This window comes from Phaenicophaeus curvirostris, chromosome Z (assembly GCF_032191515.1).
Source record: "Phaenicophaeus curvirostris isolate KB17595 chromosome Z, BPBGC_Pcur_1.0, whole genome shotgun sequence".
Taxonomy (NCBI): Eukaryota; Metazoa; Chordata; class Aves; order Cuculiformes; family Cuculidae; genus Phaenicophaeus; species Phaenicophaeus curvirostris.
The window spans coordinates 75,774,183-75,798,059 of record NC_091431.1 but is presented as its reverse complement, the minus strand read 5'-3'; the positions used below and the strand labels follow the sequence as shown (position 1 = coordinate 75,798,059).

The 23,877-nt window shown below is 46.3% G+C and overlaps 1 protein-coding gene across 1 annotated transcript in view; it reads right to left on the bottom strand.

Annotated features, from left to right (window-relative positions):
* Nucleotides 1–23,877, bottom strand: part of DCC (DCC netrin 1 receptor) — a 261,487-nt gene that overhangs the window by 37,261 nt on the left and 200,349 nt on the right. The window contains exons 2-3 of the mRNA XM_069880977.1: nucleotides 14,291–14,611; nucleotides 529–807 (exon numbers count right to left, since the gene is read on the bottom strand). Of these exons, the coding sequence (XP_069737078.1) occupies nucleotides 529–807; nucleotides 14,291–14,611 (600 nt within the window). The remainder of the gene's footprint in view (nucleotides 1–528; nucleotides 808–14,290; nucleotides 14,612–23,877) is intronic.

The window sequence follows — 23,877 nt, the reverse complement described above, 5'->3', positions numbered from 1 at the left end:
TCCTTCTCCTTCTTTTTCTTCTTCTTTCTTCTCCTTCTCCTCCTCCTCCTCCTCCTCCTCCTCCTCTTCTTCTTTCTCTTCTCCTCGATGATCCTGAAGTTCCACCTAGAGCTTCTCTGACCCTCCTCACTTCCAGCTGATGGAATTTCTGGAGCTGGAAGGGACCTTCAAGGACCATCAAGCGTCTGCTCCGCGTCCATCTACGGCCACCAGGTTCACGATGGAGAAGCCCACGAGGCCCCAGCTCTTTATAAAACATCTTTCTAGAGTCGTAGAACCATCCAACCGCTTGGAGAAGACCTCAAGCTCGTTTGTTGCTAATGGAGGTTGAAGGCTTCACTACAATCATGGAATGGGTTGGGTTGGAAGCCTTGTGGAGAAGAGGGAGCTGGGCTCTTCTCCCAAGGGATGAAGCCACCAGCTTCTAAACTCCTCCAGATGAAGAAGACCTTGCGACTTGAAGGAACCCAAGCGAGATAAACCATCTGGCCTCCTAAAGGTGGTTTAGGGGGTTGATTGAGGTCTTACCTGCTAAAACTCGGACCTCGGCGTCGTTGCCGGTCCTGGAGCTGGCGGGGTTCTTGGCCAAGCACCTGTAGACGCCGCTGTCTCCGGGCTGGATCCTGCTGATCTGGAGAGCTCCGGAAGGGAGGACGGCCACGCGGGCGTCCAGAGGGATGAGGTCCTCCTGGTTGCGCTGCCAGTGAACGGTGGGCGTGGGCTCCCCCACCACTTCGCACTTGAGGAGGACGGTGTCTCCCGCGAAAGCCGTGACCGAGTCCGTCTGGGAAAGGAACCTCAGAGGTCCTGCAAGAAGAAAAAAAAAAAAAAAAACCAACCCAACCCCTTGAAGCAATTTTGGAGCTGCTGGAAATCCAAGTTACGAGCTGGCGTGGTGGGAATTCCAAAATAAATTAAATGGAAGATGATCTACGAGGACGTCTCATGCTTCACCCAACGGGGAGGAGCTTTTTCTGAGGGCCTGGAGTGATGGGATGAGGGGTCCCGGCTTGAAATTGGAAGGGAGAAGGTTTAGATGAGGTGTTAGGATGAAATTCTTCACGCTGATGCGAGGAGGACCTGGTTGAGGTTACCCAGAGCAAATTTTTTTGAGAATCGTAGAATGGGTTGGGTTGGAAGGGACCTCAAAGCCCATCCAGATCCATCCCTCCCGCTGGATCAGGGGCTCCAAGCTCCATCCAAGCTGGCCTTGAGCACCTCCAGCGATGGGCCAACCACAGCTTCTCTGGGAAAACCCTTCCAGGGCCTCCCCGCCCTCCTAGGAGGACATTTCTTCTCAAGGTCTCATCTCTTTGAGCTTCAAGCCGTTCCCTTCATCCCATCCCCGCGCTCCCAGCTCAAAAATCGCCTCCCCGGCCACTCCTCGGACTCGCTGTCAGCCTAACGAGAAGGATTCGAGGGGAAGGATCTCAATATTACAATAAAATTAATATTAAGAAGATATTTTATTCGATACGCGACGTTGGGGTCCTTCAGGTTTGGAGAGGTGGAAGCTGAAGCCGTTTCCCACAAAGGGAAGGAGAGCGAGATGGTCCGAGAAGCCGAGGAGGGGGACCTGCCAAGCGTTTCAAGAGCAGCCCAGGGCAGAAGAGGACACAGCGAGAAATCGTACGCTTAATTCCGGCTTCAAAGTCGGGGCCTCGACCAGCCGGATCCACTGGGAGGCGTCCCTGCCCACCGCGTGGAGTTGGAATGGGATGGGCTTCAAGGACCTTTCCAAGCCAACCGTTCTACGATTCTATGATTCTACAGTTCTGTGATTCTACGATTTTATGGATCTACAATTCTACAATTCTACGATTCTGTGATTCATTGATTCCACGATTCTGTGATTCTTCAATTCCACGATTCTATGATTCTAAGATTCTGTGATTCTATGATTCTACAATTCTATGAATCTACGATTCTACGATTCTAAGATTCTATGATTCTTCAATTCTACAATTCTATGATTCTATGATTCTAGGATTCTAAGATTCTATAAATCTATGATTCTATGATCCTATGATTCTAGGATTCTAGGATTCTACAATTCTACGATTCCATGATTCTTCAATTCTATGATTCTACAACTCTACGATTCTACGATTCTCTGATTCTACAATTCTACAATTCTACGATTCCACAATTCTATGATTCTGTGATTCTTCGATTCCACGATTCTCTGATTCTACAATTCTACAATTCTACGATTCTACAATTCTATGATTCTATAATTCTTTGATTCTACGATTCTATGATTCTACGATTCTACGATTCTATGATTCTGTGAATCTTTGATTCTACGATTCTATAATTCTACAATTCTATGATTCTGCGATTCTTCGATTCCACGATTCTAGGATTCTACGATTCTATGATTCCATGATTCTAATATTCTATGATTCTTCAATTCCACCATTCTATGATTCTAAGATTCTGTGATTCTACGATTCTATGATTCTACAATTCTATGATTCTATGATTCTACGATTCCATGATTCTATAATTCTACGATTCTACAATTCCACGATTCTACAATTCTATGATTCTATGATTCTACGACTCTACAATTCCACGATTCTACGATTCTATGATTCTATGATTCTGTGATGCTTTGATTCCACGTTTCTGCGATTCTATGATTCTACGAGTCTACGATTCTATGATTCCACGATTCTACGATTCTCTGATTCTACGGTTCTACAATTCTGTGATTCTATGGTTCTATGACTCTATGATTCCACAATTCTATGATTCTACGATTCTCTGATTCTCTGATTCTACATTTCTATGATTTTATGGTTCTGTGATTCTATGATTCTATGATTCTGTGATTCTATGATTCTACAATTCTACGATTCTGTGATTCTTCAATCCCACGTTTCTATGATTCTACAATTCCACAATTCCAAGATTCTACAATTCTACAATTCCACGATTCTACGATTCTACAATTCTATGATTCTATAATTCTTCGATTCTACGATTCTATGATTCTAAGGTTCTACAATTCTATGATTCTACGATTCTTCGATTCCACAATTCTATAATTCTATGATTCCACAATTCTGTGATTCTACGATTCTAAGATTCTACAATTCTATGATTCTGTGATTCTACGATTCTATGATTCTATGATTCTATGATTCTAGGATTCTACGATTCCATGATTCCACGATTCTAATATTCTATGATTCTTCAATTCCACCATTCTAAGATTCTATGATTCTACGATTCTATGATTCTGTGATTCTTCAATTCTTCGATTCTACAATTCTATGATTCTACGATTCTATGATTCTACGATTCTACGGTTCGATGATTCTACAATTCTATGATTCTGTGATTCCACGATTCTTCGATTCTATGAATCTACGATTCTACAATTCTATGATTCTAAGACTCTACAATTCTATGATTCTATGATTCTGTGATTCCACGATTCTAAGATTCTACAATTCTATGATTCTGTGATTCTGCGATTCTATGATTCTAGGATTCTAGGATTCTACGATTCCATGATTCCACGATTCTAATATTCTATGATTCTTCAATTCCACCATTCTATGATTCTAAGATTCTATGATTCTACGATTCTATGATTCTACAATTCTATGATTCTAAGATTCTACGAGTCCATGATTCTACGATTCCATGATTCTACAATTCTATGATTCAACGAATCCATGATTCTACGATTCTACAATTCTATGATTCTACGATTCTACAATTCCACGATTCTACGATTCTATGATTCTGTGATTCTTTGATTCTACGATTCTACAATTCTATGATTCTATGATTCTGTGATGCTTTGATTCCACGATTCTGCGATTCTATGATTCTACGAGTCTACGATTCTATGATTCCACGATTCTACGATTCTATGATTCTACGTTTCTACAATTCTGTGATTCTCTGGTTCTATGACTCTATGATTCCACGATTCTATGATTCTACGATTCTCTGATTCTCTGATTCTACATTTCTATGATTTTATGCTTCTGTGATTCTATGATTCTGTGATTCTATGATTCTACAATTCTACGATTCTGTGATTCTTCGATTCCACGATTCTATGATTCTATGATTCTACAATTCTACAATTCCACGATTCTACAATTCTATGATTCTACGATTCTACGATTCTACAACTCTATGATTCTGTGATTCTTCGATTCTACGATTCTATGAGTCTACGATTCTATGATTCTAAGGTTCTACGAATCTATGATTCTGAGGTTCTACAATTCTATGATTCTACGATTCTTTGATTCCACAATTCTATGATTCCATAGTTCTATGATTCTAAGATTCTGTGATTCTGTGTTTCTACGATTCTATGATTCTACAACTCTACGATTCTATGATTCTGTGATTATACGATTCTATGATTCTACGATTCCACAATTCCACGATTCTATGATTCTATGATTCTACAAATATACGATTCTATGATTCCACAATTCTACGATTCTATAATTCAACAATTCTACGATTCCACAATTCTATGATTCTATGATTCTACGATTCTGTGATTCTTCGATTCTATGATTCTATGAATCTACGATTCTGTGATTCTACGATTCTACGATTCCATGATTCTATGATTCTATGATTCTACAATTCTATGATTCTACGATTCTACAATTGTATGATTCTATGATTCTACGACTCTACAATTCCACGATTCTATGATTCTGTGATTCTTCGATTCTTCGATTCTACAATTCTGTGATTCTACGATTCGATGATTCTACAATTCTATGATTCTATGATTCTGTGATGCTTTGATTCCACGATTCTGCGATTCTATGATTCTACGATTCAACGATTCTGTGATTCTACGATTCTACGATCCTACAATTCTACAATTCTATGGTTCTATGATTCTACGATTCTTTGATTCCACAATTCTATGATTCAATAGTTCTATGATTCTACGATTCCATGATTCTATGTTTCTACGATTCTACGATTCTATGATTCTATGATTCTTTGATTCCACGATTCTACAATTCTATGATTCTTCAATTCCATGATTCTATGGTTCTATGATTCTATGATTCAACGATTCTATGATTCTATGGTCCTACAATACTATGATTCTATGATTGATTCAACAATTCTATGATTCTACAATTCTACGATTCTACAATTCTGTGATTCTATGATTCTACGATTCTACAATTCTGTGATTCTATGATTCTACGATTCTACTATTCTATGATTCTCTGATTCTATGATTCAACAATTCTATGATTCTATGATTCTACGATTCTATGATTCTATGAGTCTACGATTCTATGATTCTAAGGTTCTACAATTCTATGATTCTACGATTCTGTGATTCTTCAATTCCACAATTCTATGATTCTACGATTCTATGATTCTACAATTCTGTGATTCTTCGATTCTACGATTCTAGGATTCCGCAAGTCAATGATTCTACGATTCTACGATTCCATGATTCTGTGATTCTATGGTTCTATGATTCTACAATTACTATGATTATATGTTTCTACGATTCTAAGAGTCTACAATTCTTCAATTCCATGATTCTACAATTCTACAATTCCATGATTCTATGATTCCACGATTCTATGGTTCTACGATTCCGTGATTCTTTGATTCTACGATTCTACAATTCTATGATTCTATGATTCTGTGATGCTTTGATTCCACGATTCTGCGATTCTATGATTCTACGAGTCTACGATTCTATGATTCCACGATTCTACCATTCTCTGATTCTACGTTTCTACAATTCTGTGATTCTATGGTTCTATGACTCTATGATTCCACAATTCTATGATTCTACGATTCTCTGATTCTCTGATTCTACATTTCTATGATTTTATGGTTCTGTGATTCTATGATTCTGTGATTCTATGAATCTACAATTCTACGATTCTGTGATTCTTCGATTCCACGATTCTATGATTCTATGATTCTACAATTCTACAATTCTACAATTCTACGATTCTACGATTCTACGATTCTACAACTCTATGATTCTGTGATTCTTCGATTCTACGATTCTATGAGTCTACGATTCTATGATTCTAAGGTTCTACGAATCTATGATTCTGAGGTTCTACAATTCTGTGATTCTACGATTCTTTGATTCCACAATTCTATGATTCCATAGTTCTATGATTCTAAGATTCTGTGATTCTGTGTTTCTACGATTCTATGATTCTACAACTCTACGATTCTATGATTCTGTGATTATACGATTCTATGATTCTACGATTCCACAATTCCACGATTCTATGATTCTATGATTCTACGAATATACGATTCTATGATTCCACAATTCTACGATTCTATAATTCAACAATTCTACGATTCCACAATTCTATGATTCTACGATTCTGTGATTCTTCGATTCTATGATTCTATGAATCTACGATTCTGTGATTCTATGATTCTACGATTCCATGATTCTATGATTCTATGATTCTACAATTCTATGATTCTACGATTCTACAATTGTATGATTCTATGATTCTACGACTCTACAATTCCACGATTCTATGATTCTGTGATTCTTCGATTCTTTGATTCTACAATTCTATGATTCTACGATTCTACGATTCTACAATTCTATGATTCTATGATTCTGTGATGCTTTGATTCCACGATTCTGCGATTCTAAGATTCTACGATTCCACAGTTCTATGATTCTGTGATTCTACGATTCTACGATCCTACAATTCTACGATTCTATGGTTCTATGATTCTACAATTCTATGATTCCACAATTCTACGATCCTCTGATTCTACGTTTCTACAATTCTGTGATTCTATGGTTTTATGACTCTATGATTCCACGATTCTATGATTCTCTGATTCTCTGATTCTACATTTCTATGATTTTATGGTTCTGTGATTCTATGATTCTACAATTCTACGATTCTGTGATTCTTCGATTCCACGATTCTATGATTCTATGATTCTACAATTCCACAATTCCAAGATTCTACAATTCCACAATTCCAAGATTCTACAATTCTACAATTCCACAATTCCACTATTCTACGATTCTACGATTCTACAATTCTATGATTCTGTGATTCTTCGATTCTATGATTCTATGAGGCTACGATTCTATGATTCTAAGGTTCTACAATTCTATGATTCTACGATTCTTTCATTCCACAATTCTATGATTCCATAGTTCTATGATTCTATGATTCTACGATTCTCTGATTCTACAATTCTGTGATTCCACGATTCCATGATTCTATGATTCTACGATTCTACGATTCCACGATTCTACTTTTCTATGATTCTATGGTTCTGTGATTCTTCGATTCTATGATTCTCTGATTCTACAATTCTATGATTCCACGATTCTACAATTCTATAATTCTACGATTCTACAATTCCACAATTCCACGATTCTACAATTCTGTAATTCTACGATTCCATGATTCTACGATTCTTCGATTCCACGATTCTATGACTCTATGATTCTTCGATTCCACGATTCTTCGATTCCACGATTCTACGATTCTACGATTCCATGATTCTACGATTCTAGATTTACCTGCTCAAGCTAAAAAAATGTGACTGCCCCTTCTCTTCTGAATTGACTTGAGTTGCCGCTTGGTCTGATGGAACCCGCCCTGCGCTACCGATAGAAGTCAGGAGTGCTTGAGTCTTCAGGAATGTGTATGGGAACAAAGCAGGACTTGAATCCTTGCTTGAAAGATCTTCCAGAGGAGCCAGCAGCTTGTGTTGTGCAGGAGCCACCACTCGACCTTCTTGAACCCCATCCCGTTGGCCTCATCCCATGGATCCAACCTGTCCAGATCCCTCTGCGGAGCCTCCTTTTTCCCTCCAGCAGCTCCACCCTCTCTCCCAGCTCCTCAGGGTGATGCTCCTCAGGGTGATGCTCCTCAGGGTGATGCTCCTCAGGGTGATGCTCCTCAGGAGACGTGATGCTCCTCAGGGGACGTTATAAAGGACTTTGCGGGTTGTAAAAAGAAATTTAAGAACGAGAATCCTACGAAAATCCCGATCGAATTTCGATTGAGAAATTGGGGTGAGATACTTTCACCCCTCAAGCTATCAAGTCAATAGTTTTTTCCTCAAATATTTCGAAAAGCAGCTTATAACTCAAGCCACAAACGCGTCCTCGGTTGATTAATTAAGCTGGAACCAGCAGATAAATCCACCAACTCTAACCTGCGACCCTTTCTTCGTTTATTTTGCTCAAAATTTGACTTCTGGAATTCATCAACTTGGTTTTTTCCCCATCTTCTCTTGTGATTTTCATTTATTTTTGTGCGATTGGGATCCAACTTGGAAGCCCAAGATGTTTTCTGGCCTCCGTAAACCTGACTTGTCGTCAACCCTGGGCAGCTCCAGCCTAGGAGAAGGCTGGCTGGAAACAGCCTGGAGGAGAAGGACCTGGGGGGGTTGGTTGAACAGGAGCCAGCGGTGGCCCAGGTGGCCAAGAAGACCAAGGGCATCTTGGTCTTGAGAGTTGGTCTCTCAAAGGAATGAGCAACCAGCTCTCTGCTCGGGCTGTTTTCTAGAGAAGCCACAGAGCATTGAGTCCAGAGTTGGATTTAATGCTCAAGGCCAGGCTGAGAGAGTTGGGGTTGGTCAGCCTGGAGCATCTTCCAGCGCTGAGAGGGGCTCCAGGAAAGGTGGGAAGGGGCTTTTTCCGAGGCCTTGGAAGGACACGACGAGGGGAACCGGCTTTAAATTGGAGAGGGGGAAGATTTCGATCAAGGAAGAACTTCTTCACGCTGAGGGCGAGGAGCAGAGGTGGCTGCCCCATCCCTGGAGGTGTCCAAGGCCACGTTGGACGGAGCTTGGAGGCCCTGATCCAGTGGGAGGTGTGGAACTAGGTGGGCTTCGAGGTCCCATCCAACCCATTCCATGATTCTAAGCTTCGACGCTTCCCTCGTCTCTCCCAAACCCTCTTCCCGGAATCCACCTTCACCCCAAACCCCGAGGCCACGAGTCCCTCAGAAGCGCCAAGTCATGCGGTTGGGCTTGAGGATCCCAAAGGTCTTCTCCAACCTCGGGATTTTACGACTTAACGAAGCGCGAGGGCGACTTTTAGCAACACGAATCGTTAGCGACCACGGCAACCGTGGAGCAACGACCTCCAAATATTTTATTCCAGCATCAAATCAACCTTCCTGCCTCGGGGAGAAAAACTGGGCCACGTCGCCCTGGAAGACGCATCTCCGAGCTCAATATTATTATTTTTCTCTTGCTAAGGAAGATTAGAAAGAGTCGTTATATAACGGGATGAGCCACTAATGGAAAAAAAATGATAATAACGGGAGGGAAAATAAAATAAAAATCAAAAAAATCGCATTAAAACTCTTAAACTTGCACCTACGTCGAAACCCGGAGGCAGAAAGAGGTTGGGATGAGCTCTTGTTTGCGTCCGAGTTTGTCGAATGACACGGCGCTCCGGGATTAACGAGGATCTCGTTAAAACTCCTCCGGAGGCAGAGGGGAGGATTATGTGGAGGGAGGGGGGTTGGGACCGACCTTCTCCATCCGATTTTAGTGAAAAGTCAGATTTTTCAGGCTGAGAAATCTTCTCCCCCCAGGCTGGAGCATCTGGTTTGGGTTGGAAGGGACCTCCAAGCCCATCCAGTTCCACCCCCAGCCCCAGGCAGGGCCACCTCCCGCTGGATCAGGAGCTCCAAGCCCCATCCGACCCAACCTTGAAGCCCTCCAGGGATGGGGCAACCACAGCTTCCTTGGACAACGTGGGATGGGGTCCCACCAACCTCAACTTGAAGAATTTCTTCCTAAAATCTAATCTCAACCTTCCCTCTTCCAACTTCAAGCCGTTCCACCTTGTCCCATCGCTCCGTGTCCTCGTAGAAAGCCCCTCCCCAGCTTTCCTGGAGCTCCTTTCAGCCCTGGAAGCTGCTCTAAGGTCTCTCCAGAGCCTTCTCCAGGTTGACCAACCCCAACTCTCCCAGCCTGGCCTTATACCAGAGCTTCTCCAGCCCTCAGATCATCTTGGGGGCCTCACGTGGACCCTTTCCAACAGTTCCATGTCCTTCTACTGAGGATTCCAGATAAGATAAATGAATAAATGTAGCGGACGCCCACTTCCCCCAATTATTTTTATTCTTTAATTGCTTTTTCTATCATTTCTATCCTATTTCCATAGAAATTTGGACCTAACCCCAAAATCTTGATGGTTCTGTGGGTTTTAATTATTTTATTATTATTTTCTGTGGGTTTTTGATGGTTTTTATTGTTGATTGGGTGTTTTCCTAGTGAGTTTTCCGTAGAATCAGAGGATCATGGAACGATTGACGTACGAAGGGACCTTAAAGCCCATCCAGCTCGCCTGCCGTGGGCAAGGACACCTCCCAGTGGCTCACAGAATCGTTTGGTTGGAAAAAACCTTCGAGATCATCAAGTCCACCTCTAAAAATGATTCCTGAGCACCTTCTTTATCCATCTTCTAAACATCTCCAGGGATGGAGGCTCCACCACCTCCCTGGGCAGCCCCTGAGGACCCGTTTGATGAAGAAATTGGTTTTGATGTTTAATCTGAACCTCCCCTGGTGCAGCTTGATCCCATTTTCTCTCATCGTTAACCAGGTCCGGGACCTTCCCACCTTCCCAGGAGAATATTTCGTCCTAAGATCTCATCTCAACCTCCCCTCTTCCATCTTAAATGAGGAAATAAAGAAAAAAAAATGAAAATAACGCCTCCTATAGCTTCATATTGTCTTATTTGGGCTTCCTGCCTGCTTGGAAGGTCTTCCGTGAGCTCCAAAGTCGATAAATATTTGTAGAACACGCTCTGCTAAAAAAAAACCCTCTGGCTCGGTCGTAAAACACGACGGGAAGAGTGGAGAAACTCTCTAAAATGACTCATCTCCAATTACTCACGGCACGTAACGATGCCCCATCCCTGGAGGTGGCCAAGTCCAGGCTGGATGGGTCTATGTTCAACCCAACCCAGCGGAAGGAGGTTGGAACGGGATGAAATTTAAGTTCCTTCCGCCTCGAGCCATTCCACGACCTTGAAGCTCCCTTCCAACCCAACCCATTCCATGATTCTTCGATTTTAAGAGAGGTGATGGAAAATTCCTCTGTGGACTCTTCATTTCTGACTTAAGATCTTGGAGACCAGCCACCGGCCCAGGTGAGCTTTGAGGAATGAATTATAAACCCATGAAAATCGAGTTGATCTCGGAAGGACCAGAAGGACCTTGAGAAGCTGGAGAACGGAGCTTGAGAGAACCTCAGGAGGTTCCCGTCCCTGGGAACATTCAAGGTCAGGTTGGATGGGGCTCTGAGCAAGCGGATCCAGTCGAAGATGTTGTAGAATCGTAGAATCATCACCAGGTTGGACGAGACCCATCGGCTCATCGAGTCCAACCGTTCCTAAACCCAGAGAGCCAACCGTGTCCTGGGCTGCATCCAGAGCAGGGGGACCCAGAGCAGAGGGAGGGAGGGGATTCAACCCCTCTGCTCCTCTCTAGTGAGACCCCACCTGGAGTCCTACGTCCAGTTCTGGAATCCTCAGCACAGGGAGGACATGGATCTGTTGAAGCAAGTCCAAAGGAGACCATGGAGATGATTTGAAGCCTGGAGAACCTCTACGCTGAGGACAAGGTGAGAGAGTTGGGGTTGTTCAGCCTGGAGAAGAGAAGGCTCATCCAAACGAGGGATGAGAAGAACGCCGCAGGCAGAAGAGCCCAGCGGAAAGAGGGGAGATGAGCCGAGATCTTAGGAAGTGAAGTTTTTCTGGGAGGGCGGAGAGGTCCTGGCCCAGGTTTCTCAGAGAAGAGGTGGTTGCTCCATCCCTGGAGGGGTCCGAGGCCGGGTTGGATGAGGCTCCCGCTGGATCGGGGGCTCCAAACCTCATCCAACCCGGCCTTGAAGGCCTCCAGGGATGGGGCAACCTGGGCCAGGACCTCCCCACCCTCAGCGTGAAGAAGTTCTTCGCAAAATCTCATGCAAATCTCGCCCCTTCCAGTTTAAAGAAGAACCTCCCTGGACCTGCTGGTCACGCTGCTTCTGATCCAAGCCAAGATGCCCTTGGCCTTATCATAGAATGACCAGCTTGGAAGAGACCCACCAGCTCAAACAGGAGGCTGAGGAGAGACCTTATCTACCCACAAGCCCCTGCAAGAAGGTTGCACCTAGGTGGGTGTTGGTCTCTCCTCCCCAAAGTGGCATCAAGCTGCACCAGGGGAGGTTCAGATCAGACATCGAGAAGAATTTCTTCACTGAAAAGGTCCTCAGGGGCTGCCCAGGGAGCTCCTCCTCTTCGCGTCCTTGCCCCGCCTAGAGACGCGGCTTTAATTAGCAAAGTTCATTTAGGAGAAAGGTTTCGCTTTGGATTCCGCGGAGATTTACGGCGACCGAACCGGAGGAGATTGGATTGAAGAAGGAGCAGCCGCCGTTAACGAGGGCACGAGGTCCCAGGGAATTAAAATGATGGAGTTTCATAGATCATCAGCACTGGAGGTGGCTCTCAGCCCATGGATCCATGACCAGTTGACCTTCCAGGAAAGGTTTTTTCCCCACCACGTTGGCTCATCCTCTGTCTGCTCAAACCCTGAGCGAGCGAAATCCCACGATCTCCTCGGGATGACGTGTCAGGACGCGATTTTATGGAAACGGAGCCTCAGGGTTCTTCGTCTTCTCAAGACAAAGGTGCTGCTGGGGGACAACAGTCGAAGCCTGGAAAGAAACAGCATCTCTTCTCCTCCTCCCTCAAGCCATCTCCCATCGGGAGGCTCTGGAGCCAAGAAGGACCCCGTCTGCCTTTAGTTCTTCTCACTCTCAGCTGCAGGTTCAGCCTCTTGGAGGCAGAGGATGCCCCAGGAGGTGGTGGAATCCCTATTCCTGGAGGGGTTTAGAAGCTGCGTAGATGAAGTGCTTCAGGATCTGATTTTTAGTGGACGGGGACGGTTGGGCTTGATGAACTCAGAGGTCTTACTTGCTGCCTGGTGGGGTAGATCCACTGTGCCTCGTCCATGAAGGAAGGATCAGGCTGTCTCTGCAGGAGGTGGCCATGGGCACCAAGACCTGGAGAAGCTGCACTCGGAACGGCCATCGTAGAGTCATAGAATCACCAGGTTGGAAGAGATCCTCAGGATCTCAGTGGACCTCAGTGGAGCAATCGACAGCCTTATCTAGCTTCTTCTCAGCCTGCTGACAAATTCTCTGATGACCAACCTAATGTTGAGGGGATCTTGCTCCTCCACTTATGACCATGAAGAATAGAGGGATCCCGTTTTCTTTAATTACGATCTAATACGAGAAAAACCTGTTGAGCTCTAACTCGGACCCCTAATCCTTATTTATTCTTGACTCCTTTCAGGGAGTTGGAGAGAGCAATGAGGTCTCCCCTCAGCCTCCTCTTCTCCAGGCTAAACACCCCCAGCTCTCTCAGCCGTTCCTCACAAGTTCTCCAGCCCCTCAACATCTTCGTTGCTCTTCTCTGGACACCCCCAAGGACCTCAACGTCCTTCTTGTAGGAGAAGGAAGCAGCTCTGAGTTTCTCTCCAGCGCTCCCATTCCCGTTTCTATCCGCAACACTAGAAAAAACTCGGAAAAATGGAATCTTGCGCAGAAATGGAAGACTAAGAAAATGAGGATCCCTACTATTGACACGGACATGATCTTCCACCCATCAGGGCTCAACCACACCTATAATTATCAAGTTTATTGATGTTTCAACTAAACGTTAAGGAGAAATTCTTCATGGTGAGGGTGGTGAGGCCACCGATCCACTTGTCTAGGGAAGTGGGGGCTGCCTCATCGCTGGAGGGGTTCAGGGTTGGGTTGGATGGGGCTTGGAGCAACCTGACCCGGTGGGAGGTGTCCCTGTCCCTTCCAGCCTAAACTATTCTATGATTCCAGCCCATCCGTGTTGGGGTCGGTTCCGAAGCGATTCCCAGCTCCTTTCTAGCTTTTATTTGAAGTCTTTCCAACCCCCTTTTTCCTCAATAACGAGGTGATCGAGGACTCTCGCTACATCCTTCTCCAGACTGACGAAGAGGCTCTATAAAACCTCAAGCAAACATCTTTTACGAAGGAACTCGTTGAGTCAACGAGGAGCTGGAAGGGTTTGTCACCAGGTATCTGAGAACTTTTGTTGTATTCCCAGACAAACATATTAAAGGAGACACAAAGAAGCTGCCAATTCCAATTAGGTGCATAATGAGTCCTTCCTCGTGGATGAAGAAGTTCCTAAACCATAAGAATTTGTACGTTCGGTGCCCTAGAGAAGTTTGGAAATAAAAATAGGAATGTTCCTCCTTACCTGCAACCATCACCTTAGCTGCCCGGCTGATGATGGCTCCGATGCCTTCTAGAGACGCTTCGCACTGGTAGAGCCCTTCATCGGGCTTGTGGTGCCTGGAGTGGACGATGTTCTGGATCAGGAGGGACCCGTTGGGCAGCTGCTGCCTCCTCTCGTCCACCGCCAGGTTTAAGAAGACGGCGTCTTTCTTCCATTTGACCACGGGGCTTCCTCGGTCCGATTCGGCGACGCAGTCGAGCAGCACGTTGCTTCCACGGATGGTGACGGCGTCGGAAGGCTCCACCAAGAACCTCAGTGAGGTAAAAGTCTTCGCCTGCGAACCTGAAAGGGCGAAACCACAAGAGACACGGAGTAAACATTCGTTCTATATTTTTTTATGGGAGAAGAAACGTTGATTCGTGGAATCATCAAGGCTGGAAAGGACCTCTACGATCATCAAGTCCAACCCCAACCCCACCGTGCCTACCAAACCGTGGCCCACGTGGTTTTTGGAGCCCTCCAGGGCTCAGAACTCCACCGCTTCCCTAGGTGGCCTCTTCCAAGGTTCCACCACTCTTTCAGGAAAGACGATTTTCCTATTTCTGTGTAAAACATGGAGATGTAGGAAAGCTAAAAACCTCTACGACCATGTACAACTGAGATGGAAACTCATATAAAACCATTAAACCTCTTGAGGTTAATTAGGAGACCATCAAAGTGGAGAATAGACTCATAGAACGTTCCGAGTTGGAAGGAGCCCACAAGGATCTTCGAGTCCAGCCCCTGGCCCTGCACAGGACACGCCGACACTCACACCGTGGGGCCAAGGATGTTGATTTTGGAACATTGTCAGGCTGTGCCTGCTGCCCTGGGAGCTCTTCCAGGGCTCCACCACCCTCTGGGGGAAGAACCTTCTCCTGATGTCCCACCTAACCCTCCCCTGGCTCATCTTCCTGCCATTCCCTCAGGTCCTGCCCTTGGTCACCGGAGAGAAGAGCTCAGCGCCTGCTCCTCCTCCTCCCCTGGTGAGGAAGCTGTGGACCATGATGAGCTCTCCCGTGTCCTCCTCTAGACACTCTCCAGGAGCTTTAGAGCCTTTTTATTCTCTGGACTCTCTTGGGTGGGCGTCATGGAGTGCTTGGAATGGGCATCACGAGGTCTCTTGGGTGGGTGTCATGGAGAACCTGGAATGGGCATCACGAGGTCTCTTGGAAGGTCGTCATGGAGCACCTGGAATGGGCATCATGAGGTCTCTTGGAAGGTCGTCATGGAGAGCCTGGACTGGGCATCACGAGGTCTCTTGGGTGGGTGTCATGGAGAACCTGGAATGGGCATCACGAGGTCTCTTGGAAGGTCGTCATGGAGTGCTTGGAATGGGCATCACGAGGTCTCTTGGAAGGTCGTCATGGAGAGCCTGGACTGGGCATCATGAGGTCTCTTGGAAGGTCGTCATGGAGTGCTTGGAATGGGCATCATGAGGTCTCTTGGAGGTCTCTTGGAGGTCTCTTGTGCTCCGAAGATGATCCGAGGGCTGGGCGAGCTGGGGTTGGTCAGTGTGGAGAAGAGGAGGCTTCAAGGAGAGCATCTAGCAGCCTTCCAGGAGCGTAAGGGGCTCCAGGAAAGCTGGGGAGGGACTTTTCACGGGGGGGACAGGACTTGGGGGAATGGCTTTAGTTTGGAAGGGGGAAGTTCTAGACTAGACATTAGGGTGGCCCAGGTTCTCCTCCATCCCCAGAGGGCTTCAAGGCCAGCTTGGATGGGGCTTGGAGCCCCCGATCCAGCCGGAGGTGGAACTGGGTGGGCTTCGAGGCCCAACTTGACTTTCCAAACCATCGAATGAGACGGAAAAAAGAAAGTTAATTTTGTTGAGATCCAAGCCAAGATGCCCTTGGCCTTCTTGGCCCCCTGGGCCACCGCTGGCTCACGTTCAACCAACACCTCCAGGTCCTTCTCCTCCAAAACCCCCCTGCTCTGAGAAATGGAAAACGCGGCACGCGAGCGCGGGGGACGTGGAAGCATCGCTCAATTTTTAGAGGAATCGTAGAATTATTGAAAGGTTTGGCTTGGAAGAGACCTCAAAGTCCATCCAGTTCCACCCCTCCCACTGGATCGGAGGCTCCAAGCTCCATCCAACCTGGCCTTGAACCCTCCAGGGATGGGGTAGACAACTGAGGTCAAGGTCTCATCACCCTCATCACGCAGAATTTCTTCTTAATTTCTAATCTAAGTCTTCCCCCTTCCAATTTAAAGCCATTCCCCTTCATCCTGGCCCTCCAGACCCTTTGAAAGTCCCTCCCCAGGTTTCTTGTAGCCCTTTCTGGGACTGGAAGCTCCTCGAAGTTCTCCTTGGAGCCTTCTTTTCTCCACACTGAACAACTCCAACTCTCTCAGCCTGTCCTCGCAGCAGAGGTTCTCCAGCCCTTGGATCATCTTCTCACCCTCTTCTAGACTCATCCCAACAGTTCTTCCACTGAGAATGAAAGCGAACAAAGAGTTTGACGCAGGATTTTATCGCCATGTCCTGAACCGCTGAAGTTTTAAAAGGTTTTGGACTTTACTTAAAGCGTTTACAACACCAACTCCATCACGACTCCTCCATATTTAACGACTCATTAGGGATGTGTAGTGAGTGGCTGGCTCATTTTTAATTTAAACCTTTAATTTGATAAAAAAATAAGGGGTTGAGGCTATTTATCACGAAGGGTAGTGCCACCACACCCCGGTTCCCAACTATTTATATCCAGAGGGCTCAAAACTTCAGCTACAAAGACCTTTTTCTGGGGATAAGTGAGGAGCAACCTCTAGAAAAAAAGGTTTTAGCAGCTCTGGAGCCCTCAGCAACGGGGCAAGGGGTGGAAAGACTTCAACGAAAAGGCGAGAGGTTAAACTAAACATTAAGAAGAAAGTTTTGAGGCTGAGGGTGGTTTCTCTGAGGAACCTGATTGAGTTGACGATGTTCCTGCTTACGATACGGGGTTGGACTTGATGATCTTCATTATCTCTTCCACCACAATGTTTCTATGATTCCACAATTAGAATCATAGAATCACCACGTTGGAAAAGACCCATCGGATCATCGAGTCCAACCGTTCCCATCAAACATTAAACCACGTCCCTCAGCACCTCGTCCACCCGTCCCTTAAACCCCTCCAAGGAATATGAATCAACCACCTCCCTGGGCAGCCTCGGACAGGGACCGATGACCCTTTCCGTGAAAAATTTATTAGGAATAAGTCTGAAACCGAGGAGCGGATCCATCATGATGCGTGTCCCACCGTCAAGCCACCCCTCTAGTGCAAACCCATCGTCCCATATATAAAAAAAAAAGCAAATTAATCCATGAGAGAAGAAAACCAGCTGAATTTCACGTGTAATTCTCCTTAACGAAGAGCGAAGAGCCCCTACGCAACAGATGGGTTTGTCACATCACCTTACACCCTCAGTGCTCCGATTTAACGAGGCTGCACGTGCTCAACGAACCCTGATGGGATGAGAGAGGTGAGAGCGTTCACACAGGCGCGCGCAGATGTCCCTTTCTGCTGCCCTCTAGGTGACCGGTGCCTCTAAAATCCGTGTTTATTAATTGGATCTCCTTGATTTCCTTCCCAGCGTGGTTATGTGGAGTAACCAAGCGATTCGGACAACGGCTCTGGGGTTGATCCAAGCCGATCTCCAGACGTGGTGAAGTGGGAGGGATGCACGATCCTCATTTTCTTCAGCCCCAGCCGTGTGCTCCTGGGGCTTCCTTCCCTTTGGCTCCAGCGAAGCAGGACAACGGGGTTGGATGTGATGATCGTAGATCATCTCCAGCCTTAATGATTCTATGAAAACACAAGAGCCAGATTGACCTACCGACCCTTACGAGAAACCCGATCTTCTCAGGTCAGATTCCTTGCGGTTGAAGCGTAAAACACGAAGTAGAGAGCAAGAAAATGAAACTATTCGGGGGACAAGGACTGAAGACGAATAAAAGAGCTGCTAGAAGGTTGAGATGAGATGTTAGGGAGAAATGTTCTCCTGAGGGTTGGGAGCCCAGGTTGCCCAGAGAAGCTGTGGTTGCCCCATCCCTGGAGGGCTTCAAGGCCAGGTTGGATGGAGCTTGGAGCTCCAGATCCAGCGGGACGTGCTCCAGGTGGGACGTGCTCCGCCTCCCTCCTTCCTTGCAGGCCATTTAGCAATGCAATCAATTAATTTGTACTTTAGAGCGAGCTCTTTAATCCTTTTCGTTCTCTCCCCTCCCCATCAAAGGCGTACGACCGAATTTGCATGCGTTAGCATAACGAAGCGTTAATTACGCAGCGGTTTGGGTAGGACGAGCGCGGAGCTTCAAGCAATCTCAATAAGTCGCGTCGGGAAGGTGAAAACTACCGGTTGAGCTTATCGGGACATTTTGTTTTAGGGTATCATGAAGCTCTTTGTTGGAGAATCATGGAATGGTTGGGTTGGAAGGACCTCAAAGGCCATCCAGTTCCATCACCTCCCACTGGATCAGGAGCTTCTCATCCCCATCACCCCACGTTCTCCATGGAGCTTCTCTCAATCACATCGTCCCTCAGCCTGTGTGGAACCCATGGATGGTAGGTGTAGGTCCTCCCACCAAGAGGCTCCTCAAGCACTTCCAACAGGTTGGATGCTATCACCGTGCTTCGTTTCACGTCCCGCTGCGCAGAGCAACAACCCACGGCCCCACAGCCACCGAGACCTCGCAAGAGTCCCCTCTTCTCTTTACGCTTACCCCAAAATGACATCCCATAATGCAAACCAGCAGCCCGAGGGAAAGGAAGAGGAGGTTGGCTCCCATTATGGTTGGACTCGATGATCTCTTCCAACCTGGTTGGGTCTCTTCCAACCTGGTGATTCGATGATTCTATGAGTGAGGACGCCCCATCCCGGGAGGGCTTCAAGGCGTGGTTGGATGGGGCTTGGAGCTCCTGATCCAGCGGGAGGTGTCCCTGCTCATGGGGTGGGCCTGGATGGGCGTTGAGGTCCCCTCCAACCCAAACCCATTCCAAGATTCCATGAAAACCCAGAGAAGAACCTTCAGTCGCTCTCACTCAAAGGTCGTGCAGAAATAGCAACTTCGACTCAATTTTAAACACGGAGCAAATCAATCTGAACCACCCAGATGTCCTCTTCCCATCCTGCGAAGTTTCCAGAGAATAAAGTGATTTTTTCTAACTTTTCCAGCTCCGAGGGAAGACAGAAGGAGCAGTCCGACGTTATTTTATCCACTCCAACGAGTTTCCAAATTGAAATCCCCGAGATCGGAGGCGCCGCCTTGTAACGACGCGGGAATCCGTTCGAAATAATTTCAGCTCCGAACATTGCCATACGGTCCTGTTGGTTTTGATGAAGAAAACCTACTCATGCAGATAACGCCGTGCAGATGGGGCAGTGGCTTTGGGGCCTTCTGCCAAGGCTCGTGGCCACCCCTCGCGACTGAACGACTTCTCGGATTGCGTCAGGGTTTCTGGGAGGATGAAAACGAGGAGGCTACACACCAAAATTATTTACATCCCTAAGCTAGGAACTCAGATTTATGCTTATAGACATATGTCGGATGAGTTCCCCTATCTGAGGTTCTGGGAAGATCAAAAATCAAGATCAAAAATTCACGGAAAGGGTCGTTGGGCCCTGCCCGAGGCTGCCCAGGGAGGGGGTTGAGTCCCCTTCCCTGGAGGGGTTTAAGGGATGGGAGGACGAGGCGCTGAAGAACACGGTTTAGTGTTTGATGGGAACGGTTGGACTCGATGATCTGGTGGGTCTCTTCCAACCTGGTGATTCTATGATTCAATCTCCTGGGCTGCATCCAAGGCAGCGTGGCCAGCAGGGCCAGGGAGGGGATTTTGCCTCTCTACTCCACTCCTGTGGGGCTCCACCTGGAGTCCCGTGTCCATTTCTGGAATCCCCAACAGAAGAAAGACGGGGAGCTGCTGGAACGGGTCCAGAGGAGGCCACGGAGATGATCTGAGGGCTGCGAAAAATTTAATTTCAAGCTTATAAAGGCAGTTGCGGTGGGAGGCGAAGACGTTCTACAACCTCTGCCGTCGGGAACACCTGCTTTTAAATCATACGAATCATGGAATGGGTTGGGTTGGAAGGGACCTCCAAGCCCATCCAGTTCTACCCACCTCCCACTGGCTCAGGGGCTCCAAGCCCCATCCAACCTGACCTTGAAGCCCTCCAGGGATGGGGCAGCCACCCCTGCGCAGCCTCTTCCAAAGCTTTTACCCCTTTTTCAGTAAGAAAAATATTCCCTAGTTTCCAGTCTGAACCTCTCGTGGCGCATCTCGAGGCCGTTTCCGCTTCTCCTGTCACCTGCTACTTGGGAGAACGCAAGCGCTTGAGGAGCTCCATCTTTAATTAACAAATCGAAATGGTCTAATTTTTATTTTTCCTTTAATTTACACCTTCCACCCCGGCTTTCTCAAAGCCCAGCACGTCGCTTGGAGACTCGGTTCCTCGTATTCCTCGAGCGCTGCGTGGAAAATAAAAGCAGGTGAAGATGGATGGTCTCTGGCTTCTCATGTAGCAAGGAAAGTGGAAGACATGAAACAAAAATCAGAGGATAACGTGACGAAAAGAATTCAAATCACTTGACGTGGTGAGAATTAAGCTCTGGAGCGAACATTTTAATTTAAATTACAACCGCTCGCGTAGATAAACAGGGCTTAGTAATTTCAGGTAGTTACTGATGGAGTTTTCACTCCCAAACGGCCCATTTCTACCAATTAGGCCAATTAATTAGGGAAAAAAAATGAAAGGCGGACTGGAGGGGCTTTGATTTCTCTCCCGACAAACCCGGGAAAAATAGAAAACCTTTTATATTAATAAATATCCATCAAAATCCTCCAACCGGCAGCGGCGTAATGGAAGAGTGTGTGGTCCCCAACTGGCTTCTCATCGCGAACCCGCTCGCAGAGTCCTGCACGCCGCGAAATAATTTCTATTTTGTGCGAAATACGGACGCAGCCACCTCAGAAAAAAAATACAACGAGGAAAATGGGTTTATTTCCCCCGATTTGACCGTCTAGAATGATTTCCAACTCCTGGTTGGCCCTTGCTGGCTGAAAGGTGCTCCCTTCAAAGGCAGCAAATATCGCGCCTCGTGTTTTAATTCGTTTAATGATAAGGATCAGGAAGAAACATCTATTAAGAACGGCAGTTTCTCTTCAATTAAGCAGAAATATCTCCCCAAAATCGCGCTTCTGTAAGCAAATTTCAGACAAGACTTTTTTAGAAACACAAAATCTATCGTTGTAATAATAAAAAAATAATTTATTCGTCTTTAAGGTCCATCCAACAACCCGTTCCATGATTTTATTCTACTTATACTCCATTTTTTCTGCAAAATACTCTATTTTAAGTGACGCCCAACTACTAAAGTGAACAAAGTGTCTCTGGAGCACGTGTTCCCTGCTCCGAATTTCACAGAATCGTAGAATTGGTTGGACTTTAAGGGACTTTAAAGCCCATATCAGGTTTTTTGAACAACCAGAATGAGTAAAATGTGTAGAGGAGGCACTTCAGTACAGGGTTTAGCAGCCACTAAGGTTGGACTGGATGATCTTAGGGCTTCGTTGCTCTTCTCTGGACTCGCTCCAGAGCCTCAACATCCTTCTTGTGGGGAGGGGCCCACAACTGAACGCAGTAGATGGGTAGAATCTCCTTCCTCACCCTTCTGGTCCCACTACAAGGTTTTACAGCAGCACTTGAGGCTCTCCTAGGGATTTCAAGGTGAAGCCCACGCGGTCGCAGGAGGAACCTCAGCTCCGCAACCGCTTTCTGATACAACGGCTGCTTCTCACCTCAGCCAGGTCCCTGGTAGGCACCTCACAAGGCTTGAGCATCCTCAAACAGTCCTTTCACGCATCTACAAAATCAGATGTCTGCAATCTTAAGCCCCAGGAGATTATTTTCTGGAATTTCAGACCTATTTCTTCAACCACTATGGTGGACGCGATGTAGGTCAGAAGGAATGACCAGTCGGGAGTTAAATATTTCACTGCTGAGCCCTTCGAATAGCCGGACGCTGATTTAAAAGCAAGAGCCACATGGATTTAAGACATCATCGAGACAAAACCACTGTCTGCCTTAGTACTAAATCCTCTTTCCAAATTATAGAAGAAATATAGACTCGTTAAGGTTGGAAAAGAGCTCGAAGCGCATCCAGTCCAACCATCAACCCAACTCTACTACGTCTGATGAACCGTATCCCAATGGTTTTTGAACCCTTCCAGGGATGGAGCGGTGGTGGCTGCCCCAGCCCTGGAGGGGTTCAAGACCAGGTTGGATGGGAATTTGAGAAACCTGATCCAGGGGGAGGTGTCTCATGGCAGGGGGTGCAACTGGATGGGCTTTGAGGTCCTTCACACCCAAACCATTCCACGATTCGGTGGTTCCCGTCTTCTGAAGATCCAGCAAATCACCCATAAACCCTTTTTGGAAACCTTCGCACTCGGAATTTCTGCAAAAAGTAGCTTTAGGACCTCTAGCAGCAAACGAAGAGCACGTCGCTTTGGGACAACGCAATTTCCAAGTAGCCTTCGGTTTTAAAAAAAGGAACAGTTCTTTATTCCAGGGCTACAGCCACAACATTAACTCCCTGAGGGGTATTTTTTTACCTTTTCCATAAGACCGACTGAGTAAATATATAGTTCTTCAACGGCCATCGGTTCTCTTAATTAAGTACAGTGAAAATACACCGTTTGCTAAGTCAACGAGTGTCAAAATAAGCCCAAATACCATTGCGTTAAGGATACGTTGAATAAATTAAACGTTATACAACCTAGCGAATGAGTATTACATAAAGCTGATTTTGCTAGGAGGAAATTCTCTCCCTTCTTAATTAAGAGATGCTGAAATATCCCGCAGCCCGCTGAGTGACGAGCGCCTTTCTTACTAACCAGGTTATTATTCAGCAGTCAAATCTGGGAGTAAAACGCCACTCAACAAGATTCATCTGTCCTCGGAATAATTTATCGCTGTGGTTTAATTGAATATCGAACTTCATAAGCATCACACAACACCTGGAAAGTTAAGCGGCCCGGCAGGCACCTCGTTTGAGCGAAGAACGAAGTGGAAACGATGGTTACGGTGGTGGTGGTGGCGAATTTGGCAAGCGACGCTACTAAGAGCAAGCAAGATGATCCCATGGGTCTCTTCCAACCTGGTGATTCTATGATCTTGGTACTCACAAACCTATCATGGAATCACTAAGCTTGGTGAATATCTCCAAGATCATCCAGCCCAACCACCAGTCCAAACCCACTGTGCCTACTAAGTCATGTCCTGAAGTGCATATGTAGATATCTACATGCTCTCTGAAACCCTCCAGAGATGGTGACTCCACCACCGCCCCGGGTGGCCTCCAACAGTGCTTCACCACCCTTTTGGTGAAGACATCTTTGCTAATATCCAATCTAAACTTACCCTGGTGCAGCTTGAGGCCGTGTCCTCTTCTACCATTTGTCCCCTGGGAGAAGGGGCCAACACCCACCTCACTACAGCTGCTTTTCCAAGAGCTGCCGAGAGTCACGAGGTCCCCCCTCAGGCTCCTCTTCTCCAGCCTAAACAGCCCCAAGTGCTCCAGACCCTTCCCCAGCTCC